The sequence below is a fragment of the Aquila chrysaetos genome, chromosome 3 (assembly GCF_900496995.4).
Source record: "Aquila chrysaetos chrysaetos chromosome 3, bAquChr1.4, whole genome shotgun sequence".
Classification (NCBI taxonomy): domain Eukaryota; kingdom Metazoa; phylum Chordata; class Aves; order Accipitriformes; family Accipitridae; genus Aquila; species Aquila chrysaetos.
In genome coordinates this window covers 17,777,637-17,795,740 of record NC_044006.1, presented here as the reverse complement: position 1 = coordinate 17,795,740, position 18,104 = coordinate 17,777,637, and the positions used below count along the sequence as shown (strand labels likewise).

The 18,104-nt window shown below is 41.4% G+C and overlaps 1 protein-coding gene across 12 annotated transcripts in view; it reads right to left on the bottom strand.

Annotated features, from left to right (window-relative positions):
* Window positions 1-18,104, bottom strand: part of CPNE1 (copine 1) — a 42,334-nt gene that overhangs the window by 10,736 nt on the left and 13,494 nt on the right. For 11 of the 12 annotated variants that reach the window (XR_003922541.1, XM_030007719.1, XM_030007720.1 and 8 more), the window contains 6 exons: window positions 4,229-4,357; window positions 3,490-3,669; window positions 2,670-2,744; window positions 2,374-2,445; window positions 1,615-1,698; window positions 1,051-1,140 (listed from right to left, as the gene is read on the bottom strand). Coding sequence is in view for 11 of the 12 variants with exons in the window: in XM_030007719.1 (XP_029863579.1) it covers window positions 1,051-1,140; window positions 1,615-1,698; window positions 2,374-2,445; window positions 2,670-2,744; window positions 3,490-3,669; window positions 4,229-4,357 (630 nt within the window). In the remaining variant the exon portion in view is untranslated. Of the gene's footprint in view, window positions 1-1,050; window positions 1,141-1,614; window positions 1,699-2,373; window positions 2,446-2,669; window positions 2,745-3,489; window positions 3,670-4,228; window positions 4,358-18,104 lie in introns of those variants that run through there. The other variant, XM_030007726.1, reaches the window with a different exon arrangement.

Here is an 18,104-nt window from a genome sequence, read left to right as displayed (position 1 = left end):
CTTTCCACACTTGCTGCTCACTTTTGGACCAAGAGGACTTCTTTCTGACCTGAGACTGTTGATTCCCCAACAAAAAAAGCTCATGAACACCACTTAGAACATTGCTGCGTATCAACAAGCCCGGTACAGCTGAACATCTATTTCCAGGTTAACAATCTCAGTAATTCTTTGGACCTGCCATGCTGCACAAATAAAAACATTAGCATCATGCTTTTTGCTAAACCTTTCAGATCAAACTTCCAGCATGAGATTTCTTCACAGACGGGATAAGGCAGGAAAATTCTGCAAATGCAAAGTGTTTAGCAGTTGGATAAGCAGAGAAACACTATACTCACATAGAACTATCTATGGATTTAAATGCCTTTACGTTACCAATGCATTGCTTAGAACAGAAATGAACAAATTAACTTGCTATCAGATTTTCTTTTGTAGAAACTTATTAAAGATGTAATTGTTCTGCTACCACCTCCATAAGCCAGGACCAGAGAGAATTAGTCATCATATACCAGACCACAAGGAATTGTAGCTCTGACTCAAAACCAATTTCTAGTTGGAACAGACTGAAAGAGTTGGGACAAGCCTGCCAGTCTCATGAATGGATGAATCTGACAGATGCATTGAAGTCCTCTCTATGTCAGTATCCTAAGGCACTCAAGCTTGTCCAACATACTTGAGCTCAGTGAACTTAGAAATAGTGCTAGAAAGCCACAATTAAAAAACCAACCAAACAAACAAAAAAACCCCAACAAACACCAAAACCCAACATGAAACCCTGGCCAGAATAGTGAAAAAATCAGTTATAATTCTTCTTATGACTAATCATTAGAAAGTGTGTCACTTCTGCATTTCCTGACTTCTCAGTCTGGCAACTCATAATGTTTTAATACAGACTTCATACTCAATAGACATATTATCATTTATCTGCCACACTACTGTTCTAGAAAGGCAATCTAAAAATTTAAATATGACTAGACAACCTGATAACTCATAATTAACATCAACAGAGATTGGATTACTTAAAACAACAAAGAGAATTTCTGAAGGCTGTACCTTAATAGGTTTATTAAAATCTCCACCACAGAACATCTGCAAAGGAACACTGAACTTCCTCCAGCATGGATTTAAGTTGTTCTTAATCACCTTAAAAAAATTACAGCATAACAGCACGTGAGCAATGTGGCATGCAAGTCACTAAGAAACATAACATGAGGGTTCTGCACAGCTATCTAAGAACACCCTCAGTCAGTTCAACTCTGACACACATGGACAGCCAAGCAAAAGCTCTGTAAGAAATAAAAACTTGAAGTTCAGGGTAAAGTAAAATTTTAGAGCCAAGCCAACCTAACAGCTTATCACCACTGAAAGGGAGGAGAGTCCTCCCACCCTTCTCGCTTGGTACATGGTTGGACTCTTCACTGAGCCAGCTTAATCCAGTCACCAGGCAGCAAATAAACAATTTTCTGCCAGGTCAGTCAGCAGAATCCCTTTTTTAGGATACAAGACATCTTTCATTGCAGAACTGGTGCAAAGCATGACCAGGAGTGGGACTCCCACTTTCGGAAGGAGTAAACTGTCTGATCGACTCGAAGAAAAACATCAGCATAGAAATACTACCTCTGATCTGTACACCAGCTGCCACATTCCAGCATCATACTGCTTGTAAAACTCCAAAAATGGATCTGATTTACCTAAGAAATCCTGCAAACAAAAACCCAACAGAAGTAATCAGCCTCCTATATTTTACTCAGATGAGAGAAGAGCTGGCTAATCAGTACACAGTACTTCAAACAAAGCACAAAGTCAAACAAACTATACATCTGTGTTCTCTCTTATTTTTCTTTTCTTTTTTAAACTGCTGCACTTTCTAAGTCATCAGAATTTATCAGCTCTGATTCAAAGACCACCTCTTCAGACCATTTTTGTCACTATAATTCAGGTCATTTTGCTGACTGAGCAGCGAGGTCACCAAATCCCTAGGTTGGTCTTTGGCTTAAAATAACATCGAGGGAGCATACCTAAATTTCCACCTTTTCTTCCTTAATAACATTACAGAAAGCTCAGTTCACAGCTACAATAGTCATCGGAGACAATTATGTAACTGAACTGTATTAATATACAGAATATTTCAAAGCCAAAATAAACCCCCAAATTCTAAACCTGACAGTTGAGTTTCTCGTTTGATATTGTGGTTTTGAACATGAAATTATGTCTCCAGTTTACTTCATTTTAAGTAACGAAACACAGTGAGCCTTTTCTTCATACATGGATTACCTAGCTTAGTTGAATGTCTGCAAAGACAGATATTCCTGGCCAAAAGGCACTATACTGTAAATATCGCAGAAGCACGCAATGTAATTTTTAAAAAATCAATACCTTTTTATCCAAGTTTTGGGCTTCAATTTCCAAGTACACAACCCTGGTATCTTTAATCTCCTCTGCTGAAATCTGTGCCACAGAAATTTAGAAAAAAAAAAATTAAACCAGAAACACCACAGAATTTTACTTGTACTTTGCCCATGAAAGAAACTATAGTTACAAATATCTATCTTTCCTGTACACACATAGCATTTGAAGATATACTGACAGAAAACCAGAAATGTTACTTTGTCCCAGACAATGTATGAAAGAATGAGAAACCTTTTTTTCCCCCACACAAAAACCTTATTTACCGTAATGGTGCCCTTTCCTGCTGGCTTTCCCTGCTTCAATTCTAGTGGTTGGGTGAACACCGAGCTGGACACAATCTAAGGTTAAAAGACAGATAATATAAATATCAAGTTAGACGAAGAACAAAGAATTACTCTTCAGGAGCAAAATTTTCAAACTCTTATAAAAGGATTTAAATGCATTTCCAACAGCAACAGCCATCAGAGTTTGTGCTCCTGCATGGTTGAACAATCTGAAAATTATCTTCTCTCTCTACAAAAGAGTACCCACTAACATGTCTCCAAACTTAACTTTAGCCTATTTTTGCTACCTGTGTGACACAAGAGGCATTTACATCACAAGTAGCCAAACAGCTATTAAAAATCAGAAAAGACTATTTAATTTATCAAGTCCTTCTTTAGTAACATAAACCCCACTTTTCTTCTCCTCCCTAGCTATACAAACCCCTCCTCAGGAAATGAATACAGAATCTCAAATAGCCTTATTTCCCAAATTTACTGCCCGATGATGTCTTTGTGCAAAGGAAACTCCGTTAGAACTCTCCAAGCACCATGCCTTCCTTACTCCCAGACTGCCTTTAGTGCTACAAGCGCCTCCCAAGTTAAGCAATCAATTGCAAACCATGTATGTTTCTAACCTTCACTTTGTGATTGACACAATTTTTCTATGTTCAACAGTAACACAAACTAACCTGTTCAACAAGATGTTTTCAAATTTGAACGCGTCGAAGCCTTTGATAAAGCAGTCTTTCACCCCGTTTTTCATAATAAACCCAACCCTTGCTGCTACTTCGTAGATCACTTAACACGCCTCTACGCACACCTGCCCCAGCGTACACTCGATCCCTCCAAGGTAGTCATCGTCATTTAAATCAAAGAACTTGTTATCGATATCATACATGGCGAATTTCAGCTTCTGCACTTTCTCAAAGTAGTAGTCCACAACCAGTTTCTTGCAGAATTCGGGGTTTTGGGAGTTCTTGATGCTCTCTGTGCGATCTAGCTGCACAAACATGGAAGCAAAGCCATTGATGATGAGCAAGAAGCACGTTTTCTCTCACACAGCTTTTCATCCACAGCCCCGGCCCTCTGCACTGGTTGAACACAGGCACCAGCCAGCCTATGCACCCCAGACTGTGCTTCGTGCTCAGTGATGAACCAGGCCGCTGCCGCCAGGCAGACCAACAGCTTGCCAAGAAAGGAAATTGCATCTAATAATAAATGTTACCATAAAGGAAAATCCTGAAAATTAGGGGAAAAAAGGCTGGTGAAGCACTGTATTCTGGACTGCATGTAAAGGAAAGAGGACAGGCTGCATTGTAACAGGCAAACGAGTGACCCGATGCAACTCCAAGCAAACATACGAGCAATTAACAAAACCAATGAACGTAAAACTCCAAACAGAGTTTGAGCACGGGCATGGAGGACTGCTCCTTGAACGCAAATCCAGATTGAACGTATCGCGCATCCGCTATGGCAAGGGGGAAAACCCGGTACGCTTGCGCCCAGCGGCAGAGCAAAGCGGGGGCCGGCAGCCGCCCTTACCTCAGCCCGGTCCTTACCTCAGCCCACCGGCCGCCGCCCACCTCCTGGAGCAAGACGCAGAGGGGATCCGACCTGGAGCCCAGGTCCCTGTCGAGGAGGCTCCGGCAGGACACCGTCAACTCCACCCTGGACACGCACCCGGCCATCTGCGGGCAGAGCAGAGGGTCAGACCGACCGCCCGGCCCCGCTGCGCTCCCGCGCTCCCCACCAAACCCCAGGGGCTCGCGGGCGGCACGCGCGGCCGGGGGGCGGGGCCGGGCCGCGCCAGGTGCCTCTGCGGCGCGGCCGGGACTCGTCGGAGCGCGCCCGCTGCCGCCGCCGCCACAGCGAGGAGGAGGAGGCGGCGGCGGCGGCGAGAGCGCGGCCCCGCGGCGCGAGGCCCGGCTCCTTCCTCCTCCGTGGCCGCGCAGCGCCACTGGGCCGCAGCCCGCTCCCCAGCCCCTGCAGCAGGGAGGAGCGCGGCCTCCGCACGGCCGGGCACTGAGGGCGGCCCGGCCTGCCCCGGCGCCCCGCCGCCTTTCCCTCTGCCTCTTTTGTTCGTGTATTTCTGTCGGGCTCTGCCCGCGGCGGCTCCGGCCCCCTACGGAGGGGCTGCAGGGAGGCATGCGCCCTGCCCTCCACCTGGGCGCGGGTTTCTCCCTACGCCCTGCTCGGCCCAGGGAAAACGCATCTTTACAAACTCTCTCGCGTGTTGTCACTTCATCGGGGCAGTTGTTGATTAAACAATCCCTGAAGCTCAACGTCTGCCTGTGCAGATGCTCTCACAGCCTTTCAGTTCACAGGGAAAGGAAACCTTGCCTAGACAGTGCCTGCAGGCAGCGCAGCAGCTGCCAACCAAAACTGAAGAGGCTGAAATTTGCTCAACACGGTGGAAGAGTTGCAAAAGCCCCCCCAGCCTGCAAGACTTCGATCCGTACATGCTCAGCCACAGGAGCTACAGAGCCCCACTTCTGTGCAGAGGTGCCTTCAGAGAAAACTGTAACATACCACCTTGTCACAAGGTGGTAACTAAATTTTATTACATATCAAACTGCAGACACCTCTCTGTTCAAGGAACAGCTGTAATTCTCAAAACTGAATTTAGAAGATAAGCCTTCAAGCATCAAAACATTCAAGAGACTGGACAGCTTGAGAGCTCTAACAAGTACTGTAAACATATTTCACAGAGAAGCTCCTTCAGAGTTTGGAAAATAAGGAAATAATTGTTGGTCTTGCCAGTATCTGAGTGTCCACGTGGCGCTCTCATAGTTGCAGGCTGTAAATATTTATCTCAGCAAAGAGATGATGTTAACGATGTCACTTCAATACGCTATTGCATGGCACTCGGATGCTCCACTGGTGCCAGGACAAAACCAGCCCTCAGTAAGAATTAGCAAAGCTTTAGGCAAAGAGGATCATAGTTCAGCTTTCCACTAAGGTTATCATCATCTGCTTCAACACCAGCATTTTCAAAGAGACTAGTCTGAAGTAGTCTGGTCAACTGTTCAAACTACTAGTTAAAGCCATCCATCTTCCACTTCAGTTGCCTTCAACCCCAAATAAGATTCACAAAGAAACCACTGCCTTTAATAATGTTTCTCCTAAAATCACAAGTCACAGGTATCAGGTTTTTTCTTTACCTAGAAGTACCATTCCACCAGCCCAGCTTACATTGCACACGGTCTCACATCTGTGCAGTCTGCAGTTCTACAGACAACCGTACACATTTATATGACACCAGTTGTTTGACCACAAGGAAGATCAGAACAGACAGCCTTGGCTCCCGTGCCACATTTCTCCTCTATTTTCCTCTACTGCAACAGAGATTTCTGTACCAACAGGAGACAAAACCAGGAGCCACCTTTCCTCCCCACTAGAGCACCAAGGATCAGGAGTAAAGTTAACCTCAAAGAAACAGCATCCCCAAACAGCAGCACTCCCTTTCTGGGAGGAAACCACAACTACAGGTTCTCAAGCCGCATACAGAACAAGTCTGAACATCTTCTGCAGTACAAAGACACCAATAAGGAAAAGTTAAAAGTTTGAGAGTGGAACTGTTAAACCACACAATGAGGCCAGGAGGTAAAATGATGCAAGTCCTCAAACCCAACCACCTCCCATCTGCTATCTGAATCTCTTCTCCAGATCAGCAGCAATGAAATTATGAAAATACTCCACTGTTTGAAGGATTTCTCTTTCAGTACACTAATATCCAGAAGGCTGTCTCATCCTACTGTTTTGGATTTAGTAATGGCATAGGATTTCCCCTGAAACACAGCCCAGGTGTTCTGCTGAACCTCTGGGAAGTTACAAACCACAAGGGATCCTTTCCCGCTACATCTTCCTGATCCGGAGATCGCAGGGCACCAGCTGATGCACGTGACAACCAGGACGCAACACAGTCCAGCCAGGCCGATTGTTTGGAGTGGCTGAGGAAGAACTGTTCTTCAAACAGGGTGTACTCCCTCCTCACCAACTCGGGGGATAACGAGAAAGCGGGTTTAACAACTATAGACAGAACCCGTATGGAAAGAAGAAGGATAGTTCCTTAACAGATTCAGATGAAAAATTCATGTTTAATCTGAAAACATCAGTTTGAACCTCAGCCAGCAATTGTTTATATATGTTGCTGCCTACAGACATCCTTGAAGAGCCCACAGAAAGCTTTTTCACTTCACAGCTTTCCAAATACACTGTATGGTGTTCTCCAGTTTCAATCCATTCCTTGAATAACAGCAGCAGAAAATCCTGATCATAGACTAGCCTAGGTATCTCAGCAGCAAGAGCAGGGAGTAGGTGGTCTGTTAAGACACAACATCCATTTCAGTAAAGCCTGAAGATCTGCTTAACCTATAGGTAAGCACCTTCACGCAGTTATCCTGCTTGCACAGTTAGTGCGAGAAGCGCAAATCTCTTGAAACCTGTCTGCATCTGAAAAGCTTAAAAAGATCAAAAGCTTAATACATTTTCACTCCCAAATAAATCCATACAAAAAAAATGAATGGGAAAACAAAAAAATAGTGGAGTTCCTCAGCAATTAGGAAAACTAGCTTCAACTCCAGTTACCAGCAACTTTTAAATTGGCTCAAATATTCTCTTTTCCTCCCTAAAGCAAGAACTCTGGAATTTACTTTCATTCTTTATAGTAAACTGTATTTTACTATAGCAATTGCATCAATTTTTCACATAAACAATTCAGGTTTTTATAGGAATGTTATCGGTTGACTATCATCTCCACCTCTCTCCACAAAGGCTCTGTTCACTTCCTCCAGGAAGAGTGACCATCCTGAAAGCTGTGAAAATGCCAGCAATCAGCACTTCTACTTAGAACAACCCCATGCCTAATACAATCTCCCATCCTGTTTCTCTTTAAGCAGAAGCCTGTGATGCTTTCTCTTTTCTCTTACGCTTCTGTGTTCTGAACTTCCACAGAACCCTGCAACATCTTCTTGATATTTCATCACTTTGAAAGCTGCCCAGCTGGCATGTGCCAGCTTACTCCCAAGGAGCAAGCACTGCACTGTCAGTGCGGTTCTGAACAACACCAACTGAGCAGTAATGCTTCATCACTTACCAGTGCTATATAACAAACACGTGACGAGAGAAAAAGGTTCTAGTGGTTACTGTGCTCAAACAGTGCACAAAGGCTCTAATCCCAGGCTAAGTATACAGTTTGGTGTAACTGAACCGAAAGAACTTGGTTTTATTAGTTTTATTAATAGCCTTCCTCTTTTCCTTGGCATGCACTCAAAGAACACCAATCTCATTTAGCTTGCAGATTCAACATTTCAAAAACAAATTTCATGTTGTTTCACTGAGTTTTCATAGAGCATACTTATATTTATATCCATTCATACACACAAAATCAATTTAGCTTTTAGACTTGCAACAATTAATCTTTACTATGACAGAATATTATTTACATTTGTTGCAACACTCACATTCTTCTATTTTCCAACAGCTCCAGAAATTCTAAAATTCATTGATTTCTTATTTCCCCCCCTCACAACCACTCTTGATAACTAATATTGATGTCCATTATTTGACACTTCTGGTTTACAGAAGGTAATGTGTATTTCCAAAGCAAAAACAGCAGTTAAAGCAAACTGCTTTCCATAAAGGTATTAAAACACATTCAATTTATAAAGGATTTATTATAGATTGATCCTTAACAGCTTGCAACAACAACAGTTAACAAACAATCTCTGACTTACTTGCCACTGTCCTATTAAGGTACAGCATGGCCTGGAAGTCACAAAACTATTCTAGCACCAGAAATTCAGTTTGCCAAGTAAAAACGAACTCCAAACGTGATAATAAATTCAAACTCTATTTAAAATATGTAAAACAGAGCTACTGGGTGCATCCCAGCATAGCGGGTTCAGAAGAAAAGGCAACATAAGCAAGCCACTGGGTAAGTGCTGTTGTTAGAAATAGCCTGTAAAATCACAACTGATGTTATGTTATATCCCCTGATCAACAAGTTACATTGACAATAGCCACACACATTTGATCCACATACATTTGATCCAATGCTCTCACAAATCGGAGATCTCACTGGTGAGAGGCATCGCCTGTGAAGTTTCATCTTGAGCTGAATTCTGTACATTCTTTTCTCAAGGGAAGAGTTTCCAACACACAGTTTCAGATCCATCAGGCACCTATATTTTTTGCCTTTAGTTAGAATTGCACATGATATGCCACCACATTTTCAGGAAAAATAATACATCACCCATGTTATCCCTACAAACTCTAGAGCAAAATACTATCCACAGAAGTCTGTAAGATCCTGAGCACATACTCCAAAGAAGTCTTTCACCGCTCAACCAGACGTCATTCCCAGTTAGTTATTCAAGTAAAACACAGAACGGCTCCAGACTAAGTACACTTTAAGCAGTGCTCAGACAACCAAACTGAGGTCCAGTTTAAAAAGTCAAAATTATTTTTACTATGCATACCACCTCTTCCCTGTAAAGAAGATCATGAACTCCAATAGCTGTGTCATACACATGGAAAGATAAATCCCGTATTTCCAACAAAGTTGTTCTACACCGAATTGAAGCACACCAGTAAAGAAGTTAGTCTTAAATAATCAAACTGAGACCAAAAAATGCTACATTCTAGGAAAATCACGTTGGCAATCCATGTTACACATTCAGAAGGGTAAGGAATTACCTGCTACTTTCTGAAGTTCTATATAAGCATTTCAGAATTTCCAACCCTTTTCATGTGTTTCTACAGAAAAATCAACTTTCTTTCATACAGAAAAGAACATTCTCCACTGTAAACAAAATCCATAGACAAGTCTAATATTAATTTATAATTATTCTTCTAGTGATTCTGCTTATCCAAAGCTTAAAAGCAAATCAAATATAAGAGAAGAAAGCACTGTCCACCTATGCTTGAAGCAAGCTCCAGAACAAGAGTGCTGAAAGATTTTAACTGTCCCAATTCAGAGCTTTGGAGGGTCTTGCATTTCCCCAAAATGCCACATATGGGTGTTTGAAACATTAATAAACTCCCCTGTACTTATCCCTCTGCAGTAGGAGGTCCACCATTTAGTCGAGTAAGGATCAAGCGTTGGACTGCATAAGGTGAGAATTACCAATTTACAACATTTGTTTTTGTACGCTTCCATACCACACTAAGCCGGAAAGCCACAGGCTCCCCTTTCCCTTTAGGCTGGGGAGGATGGGGTGAAGAAGGGGAGCACAGGGCGAGAGGGGGGCTGTGACTCAGATCACCCCAGTATGGCAGCTCACAGAACGCAGAGTCACCCAGAGGACAAGAAAAATCTAGTAATATCATGGCATCAAACACCACCAGCAGTATTTTTAGTAGTGCCAGGACTGACGTCTTCTGGAGATAAAATGTTAGTGTTATTGCAGAATCCAGTCTTGTGGGTCAGCTTGGTTTCACTGCTCCACGTAAGATGGAATACAAGCAAGGATTTAGCACAAGAAAACCTGCAGTTTGTTCCTAGTTAATCACACTACTAAATTCTCATTAACTACATCACTCCATACAGGATACCCAATACGCTCTATTTCAGTGTACACCAAGTACTACACATTAATTTAAGACCTTGGTTAACTCAAGCTTGAGGCTTTAATATGTGTGCTTAAGGACAGCTGATTTCCAGTGAGCTTATTTTGTACTGGGACCATAGCTTCTGCCTTACATTCTGCTTACAAACACAACAGAAATGCCAGCAATCCTGCCAGCAGTATGTACCAACTGCAATTTTTATCATCTTGGCCTTATGCTACCCAGCAACTCAAGAAATACAACCAACACACGTAACAGACCATCTCAGTTAATAAATCCTGCAGTTCCCAACAACCTAACATAGTCCCCTCCTTGTCCATTGCTTCATTTAATCCCACATCTTGCAGTTATCACCCTACTTTCTTCAGAACAGCTTCTCTCTTCTTCTTCCCAAGGCACTACTGAATACGCACGGAAATTATGACCCAGTTCTACTTACTGAGTTGTCTCCACATGAACCCTGAAGCTCCAGTATCACAAGAACTTGGGTTTTTTTAATCTAAAGGCAGCCCATGGGTACAAGTGCTGAGCATGCACTGCGGCTACCCTACCGCTGAGACATTCGCGGAAACTGACTGAGAAGGCAAAGCTCCCATTTGTGATAATAAAAATAACAAGTTTAGGACAGTTAAAAAAAAAAAAAGCTGAAATAAAGCACAAAAAAGACAAATGGGATTGTAATTTCCAGCAGAAAATGCAAATAAGAATTTCAGTCATTTCATCTTCTTTACCGCAGTTTCCCTCCCCCAACAAACAAGAGCCAAGTCCCAACTCTAGGGAAACAACACCTTCTTCTACAATTTCACCCTTATACTGTTCAATGTTCACCTTTAATTTATGCACCACCAGTATCCCCCTTAATCACAACCAAGCTCAAAGAAAGGCCTGTGTGTGCCTTTACTGTATATATATTCTCCACTTTTCTGAGAAATAAGTAAACAGATAGATCAACGTCGATTCTACTTCAAATATTAGTTTGTAATATATTAAAATTTACAGTGGAGTTCAAATTAACACCCAAACTTAAGCAAAACCTAAGTTACTTCTGCAAGCTCTTCATGCAAAAGAAAATGTGTTACAAAGTGCTTCAGAGCATTTAGTATCAGAATATCAAAAACCATTTCCTTGAAAAACTAACTTAAATCAGGTTGGGGCTTTGGAGTCAATCATTCATTTGGCTTAAGGCGGAACAGTAACTACAGTCCTAGAAGTGCTTACTGACTTCTCCCACCAAATTAGATCTTTTTTTTTTTTTAATTCCTTTCATATTCTTTTTTTCAGCTGCTTCCCCGCCACTCCGTGATTCTCCAGTATTTATTTACCGAAATGTAAAGAACAACTTAACTGAAAAACAGACTTAAAAGCTCAACCACACTGACCTTTGTAACAACCCCAAACATGCCATTTCACATTGCAAACCATGTTTGCCTTTCTCAAGTAAGGCCTCATTCTTTCCCTTGAAACTCCAGCTATTCCCATCTCAGGCACAAATAGCTAAACATTCTGTCCCATGCCTCAGATTAAAACAAGCTGGCTATGGCTCAATCCTCCACTTCTCAGTCTGAACTCAAACTGAGATTGAAGACTGCACAATATTCCTCCTCTTTGGTTCTTTACACTGCAGCTTCACCTGCAAGTACCTCAACACACACCCAAAATTTCGTCTTGGCGTTCATTCTGCCCTTTAGCAATCCCTTTAGCAATCTCTACCCTTCCCAAAGGCTGGAAATCTAAACCATCCTGTCTTTACTCTAGAGCCCACATGATTTTACCCACTCCCCCAAACATAGCCATGATATTATGCAGGTGACTTCAAGGCACAAACTCATTAAGGTCCATCTGTCTAGACTAGTACATACAATATGAACAGCAGGAGGTCAAAATAAGACTTTAAAAAGAAATGCCAGCAATACATTTTACCAATCTTCGCTGTTTTATCAAACTCACATTACTGAAGAATTTTGGTGACCACATAGTACCAGTAGCCACTTAGTTAATGAAAAGTTTGCCATATTTCTTGTTTGTATTGCACTGCTGAATGATCACCAAAAGGATTGAGATACCCCAGATTAATTCTTCAGACTATTCTCGGTTGCCCTGGAGTTATTACTGCACAGTGGCAACTCTTGCCTAAAAAATGAGTAAGGACATAAAGCAGAAGCAACCTTTCCAGTTCTCACGCATTACAGAATCATGCTCTCTCACATTATATAATTCACGCTTTCCTCTTTATGGACTTTAATCTTGAATCTACCTCCTCATGAAATATGATCTGGAAAAACAAAAACCCCGTAACACTGCTTCTGCAGTACTCCTAAGAAATTGCTTTAAATTTATTCATTGCAAGTTCAGCCCTTCTTATGCCAACATTGTCTTTCAGTTCTTCTTTCTCCTTCTGAGTATATGCTTCTTCTTAAGAAAGAGATTCACACCCCCATAATACTTTTCTGCCACTTAATTATTACCATCTGTAGTATGAACATCTTCACTTCTCCATCCTAATCTGTTGCAGAATAATGATGTCTCAAAACACAAAAACCTACAAAAAAATCACCACCACAAAAACCTGACATCAAGGAAGTAGCACAAAGGAAAGGATATGGCAAGGGATTTTAAAAGTTGTTTTTTCTCTCCTCCATCCAGACTAACAGAAGTATTTAAAGGCCACGAAACACCACACTGCCCTCATGTCTCTTTTTTGTTCTCCTCCAGATCCAGCTTCTCCTGCTACTGTACCTTCCCAAAAGCACAAACCCGCTATGACGACAGATTCAAGCTACTCCGCTTGCCTCAGCACCAAGTGGGCCAAAATGACCACACACAATCTCCCTGCATTAAGGGAGAAGAGATTCCACAACTGCAAACAGACAGGTATTTCCTCAAGTACTTCTTCCATGTCTGCTATCCATAGTATATGTACTGCAATACCTTTCAACCTGTACCCTAAAAAAGTCTGCTGTCATTAAGTTTGCATTTGCTATAAAGGTGTTCCTCACCCTTTAGAAGACATGCCTCTGCAAGTTAAGAACCTGAAAACCCCTATAACCCAATACTGGTAAGCCTTAGATTCTCCCACAGGAGAGCATCTTTATTTTCTCAAAGTCAAATGAATAGTTCCAACAAATTTTTAACAAATACAACCAAATTAAAGCAGAGAGAAGTTCTCTAAGCAAAAACTTCTTTGATGAAAAACCTAGAGTAAATTTAACAGCTGTAAAAGTATGAATTGAACTACATTTACTCTAAGTAAAGAGACTTGGAGTTACCACCATTAGGTGGAACTCGGAAACTGAGGTTACAAATCCCACGTTGGCTGAGTAACTATGACAGGCAGCAGACAGGACAAAACATCAGACAGGCTCAGAACATTAGCAGTTTGTTCATCACAGATTCTTCAGCAACAGGGCTTTTATGTGTACCTAATGCAGTAGCAGAGGGATTTGAAGACCACAAAAGAATAAACCAGAATCTGTTTTCACGTTGTACATGTAAGTGACCTTGGAGTGTGGGCTGCTCAAAAACATTCAAAACATCACGTTCTTACAACCTTTTCAAGACTAAACAAGTCTGAGAGGAAGGTTACATGCTACCACGCTGCAGCTAGTGCAGAACTCGATTACAAGGATTCCTCTCACCTTTCACAATAACAGAATTAAATGATGATACTACAGTCGTATTTAGTGAAGTCACTGCACTGAAAATAGCTGGTATTTCACAGAGATATAAACTTATCTGCAGACTCATATTAGGATTTATATTACATTAATTATTGGTTTTGTTTAAACCAAAGCATTTTTGGTTTCAGAAAACTTACTCATTTCTGCTTCATGTTATTTTTACAGGCACAAGTAAGGACAAATTTTAACATGAATAGTAGCACATGCCATCCAGCAGAAGGAAAACACTGCACATTCTCCTTTCTGCTCCTGGAGTAATTAGGGTAGCCAAGTACTACCTTCTCATTCAAAGAAATAGCATGACATATTGCCTGTGTTGCAGGGAATAAATGCCATTTGGATTATCGTCTTAATAAAAATGCAGTATCAGTCACCCAAAGGGAGGGATGAGTGTGCGGATGACAAAAAAGGCCTTCAAAAAATCCGGGACATTTGTGCAGTACGTCATAGTGTTGTGTATGCTTGAAAGGCTTTTCTCTTTTAAGAGATGCATCCAGTTTACTCAAAATGCTTTTATATACACACAGGGGTTATCACTGACTTCAGTGACAACAACTACAGTTGTCTTTAAAAAGCTTAAGACAGACTTGACCATCAAAACTAGTTCTGATTTACAATCTAAGAACATGTAAGACTGTGCAGGGCTCAGGTTTAACTGTTTAACAGCAAACAATTTATATCAATTACATATCTCATACATTATATCATTAACAACCAAATTTAAATTTCAGATTAGTTTAAGAATTTAACTATCTACTCACTGGTTTATTCTGCTCTTTTTCACACGAGCTCAGTGCTGAAGTTTCTGAGCCACATTCATTAGATTAGGGCATCACTTGGCTGGTTTTACTAAAGCTAAAGAGTGAAACTGGCCTCAACCTTTCAACTTCAGCCCTAATGCCACTTCACAGATGTTAACGCTGATGTGCCTTTAACATGAGGATGAAAACATTCTGCCACTGGCTTACTGGTTATTCAGAGACAAATCAGACAAATATACACCACCACCTTGCATACACACTTACCTCACCTCCTACAAGCATTCAGGTCCATAGATGAAAAGAGCTCTAAGTGCTACAAAAAAAACCTCAATTTATTCATGAGACTGGACCTGTAACACAGCAGACTGGCTCTGCAGCAATGCGGGAATCCTAGGCAAGTGAATTAGTAATATTTAACAACTCTGCCTCTCCTCCTTAAAGCGGGGGGTTTCCCTACATTCAGTCAATGAACTGCCAGTGCCTGATTTTACTTTATTAGACTCTTTGCTTTCATAGCTGGTTGCATTAGCATTCCTCAAGAACACGGGATTTATAAATACTGCCCTTTTATTAGAAACATTTGGCTACTAATGAAATGGTATCAGCAACCGTAATTTTCACTTTCAAGTTGAGCTTCCAGTTCAAACAAGCAAGGACTTTTCACATTCCATATCCATCCTCCTGTCAAAATAAGCAGCAATGCCTTGGTTATACTGCTGAAAACAAAAGTTTCGTAAAAAGCTCGTATTATGGAGCACATTCTGGCAGATGCCACCACAGCAAGAAGGTCACTAAGCAAACAGGTGCCACACAGAGGCTTCAATTCTTGAAGTAGTTTACATTCTGACTATATTGCTATTTTCTTCCCCAAATCTGCCTTCATTTCCAAGTGACTAGAAAGCATTTCTAAGCTTCCTACTGTCACACAGAGCAACACTACATCCACATAGTCACATTTAATGGGAAATGGTTGAAATGAAACTAATTGTTCGAAACTATGAAATAGCTAGCTAGAAGTTCCACCTACCTTCAGATGGTCAGAAGCCAGCAATACCATCCTACTGATTCTTTGGTTAACAATACTGTAACTACAATATGAAGATTTCAAAAAGTCACCAGCCTTCCAGAAGCAGTAACCAGTCCAAAAAGCCAGACTATGCCAAGCAAGAGTTTTAGGCAGGATCAATTCCTGTTTTCCCTGTGCAAGCTTTCCAAGTCCTAAAGTTTCCGTTTTAAACTTTACAGGGAAATTGTACTTCCCCAACCATATACTGTAAAGGCAATCCCCATGCCACCCCTTGAAGTTATCATAGCTGTGACCTACTATCAACTGAATGAGGAACTACAGACTAGTTCACTGGCAAGTCATAACAAAAGACCTCCCAAAAGTTAGGGAGAAACAGTGAAGCTGGTGTGAGAGTAGTAAATACAGAGTTACAAAAGTGATTTTGTGGAAAGTGGACTCACATTAGGAGGAAATGTATTCACTGTCTGTGAAAGCTTACTTTAAGGTATTTGGGAAGCAACTGGTAAGACCATTTGAACTTAAGGCTGCAGACATGAGAGCATACAAGAGAAAAACAGCCACAAAGGAGTAAGCTTTGACTCTGCAGAAGCAGTAAAGGAACTCAGGTCAGAATTCCTGGTTGCTTCTCTCCTAAGCTGCCATGCTGTGAATACATATATAAAAACGTAAGAATGGTAACACAGGAAGCTGCACAGAAGTGAGCACCAGTGAGTGAAAAGAATCACAGCTACACCATCTGACACCCGCATTCAGTCTGGAGCTATGGAAAAGGAACACTTTTAGGGCTGCTTTTCTTACATACGGTATTTATTTATACCCATGAGTGAAAAGCACCCAAGTCAGGAAGGCAGGAAGCACTCCCTGCATAAACAACACCCAAACATTCCACGTAGTCACAAAGCTCCAAGAAAATTACTGACAAAGTCATCTGTATAGAAAACAAGCTACAGTATACCTACCTGATCGTAAGACAGGGAAAGAGTAGCGGAGTTCAGTACACAGCCACAAACCTTAAGTCGAATGCATACTACCAACCAATAGATTTTCATTCCGTGGGAAAGCCAAATCTTTCAACTACAATCACGTTCTCACCACCAAAAACAGATAAGAGGAGAACCCCTTGAGGTTACTCTTCCTGCGGAAGCATTTAACAGACAGTTTCACTTCCTCTTCCACCAGGAGGAAGTAATTCGCTCCATATACAAACTCTAGCTCAGTTTTCCCAAAACCACGAAAGAACATACAGCCACAGAACAGAAAGGAGCACCAGCAAACCTGCAAAAGGGCAAAGACAAGCAAATGTATTTGGCAACACTGCTTCCAGGCCCAAGGCACTGTTTCTGAAAAACCTCTTAAAGCAACAGAATTTAGCGTATTTTTTTTTCAAGACCCGTACAATATCTAAAGAAGCAAACTGACATAGAACTAATTTGTGTATGTCTCTAGGCTCAAACTAAATGTTTCCTAATATACCAGTCCAGTTTCAAAACTGCTTCCTTCCAACCAATTATCTTGCCAAACACAGAAACTAGTCTTTTGCTTGCACTAGAGTCTGTATTAAACAGGAATTGCAATCCTTTGATTCAGGGTCTAATCCATATATCTGGATAATCATCCTAAAACAACTGCTCTCAAAGAGTAATCCGTTGTCCAACCAGAGGCTTTAAGTGGTCCATAACATGTAGTTTCAATTTTGCAGATCAGAAGGCCAAGATGGTTCAGAGGTACACACTGCTGAACAACACGCTGAGGACTGACAGCATTCGCTGCGGGAAGCAGCAGCTTTGGAACCACCACAGCAGAAGACTGAGGAGGAACAAAGTAGAGAAACTGAAATTGTTATTTGCAGTTAATGCATCACTGGTGTGCCCACGTAAGTGGAAAAAAAATTTTTTTTCTAGAGTCTGCAGTCTTTAGTGCACCCAAATACCCTCAGCAAAACAAGCTGCTAATTTCACACAGTATAGGTAACAGCCTGAACAATTTAGCAGAACTGACCAGCACATACGTTCTTTAGAAGGCAGACCTTCAATGTCAACTGGCGCACGACTATAGTCTTCAGTTTTGCATTGATCTTCCTGTCCACTCACAACAAATTCAGAGCACAGACATTCAAGGAAAACATTAAAATGCTATGAAAGGAACACTACTTAGAATAAAAAAAAAGTATCCTTCATTTTTCTTTAAACTTACAAGGCCTCAAACCTCTCATAAATCTACATTTATAATGTGGCAACAATTCATCATTAAAGAAATGGCTTTAATGTTGTCTGTGATATTACAAAATTGACTTGTGTTAAAAACAAAATCCGACTGCAACTGCTTGAAAATCTGGTAACTTTAAAGTCACGCTTTCGTCTAACCATTACAGTTCTTCCATGCAGGTCACAAGTTCATCATT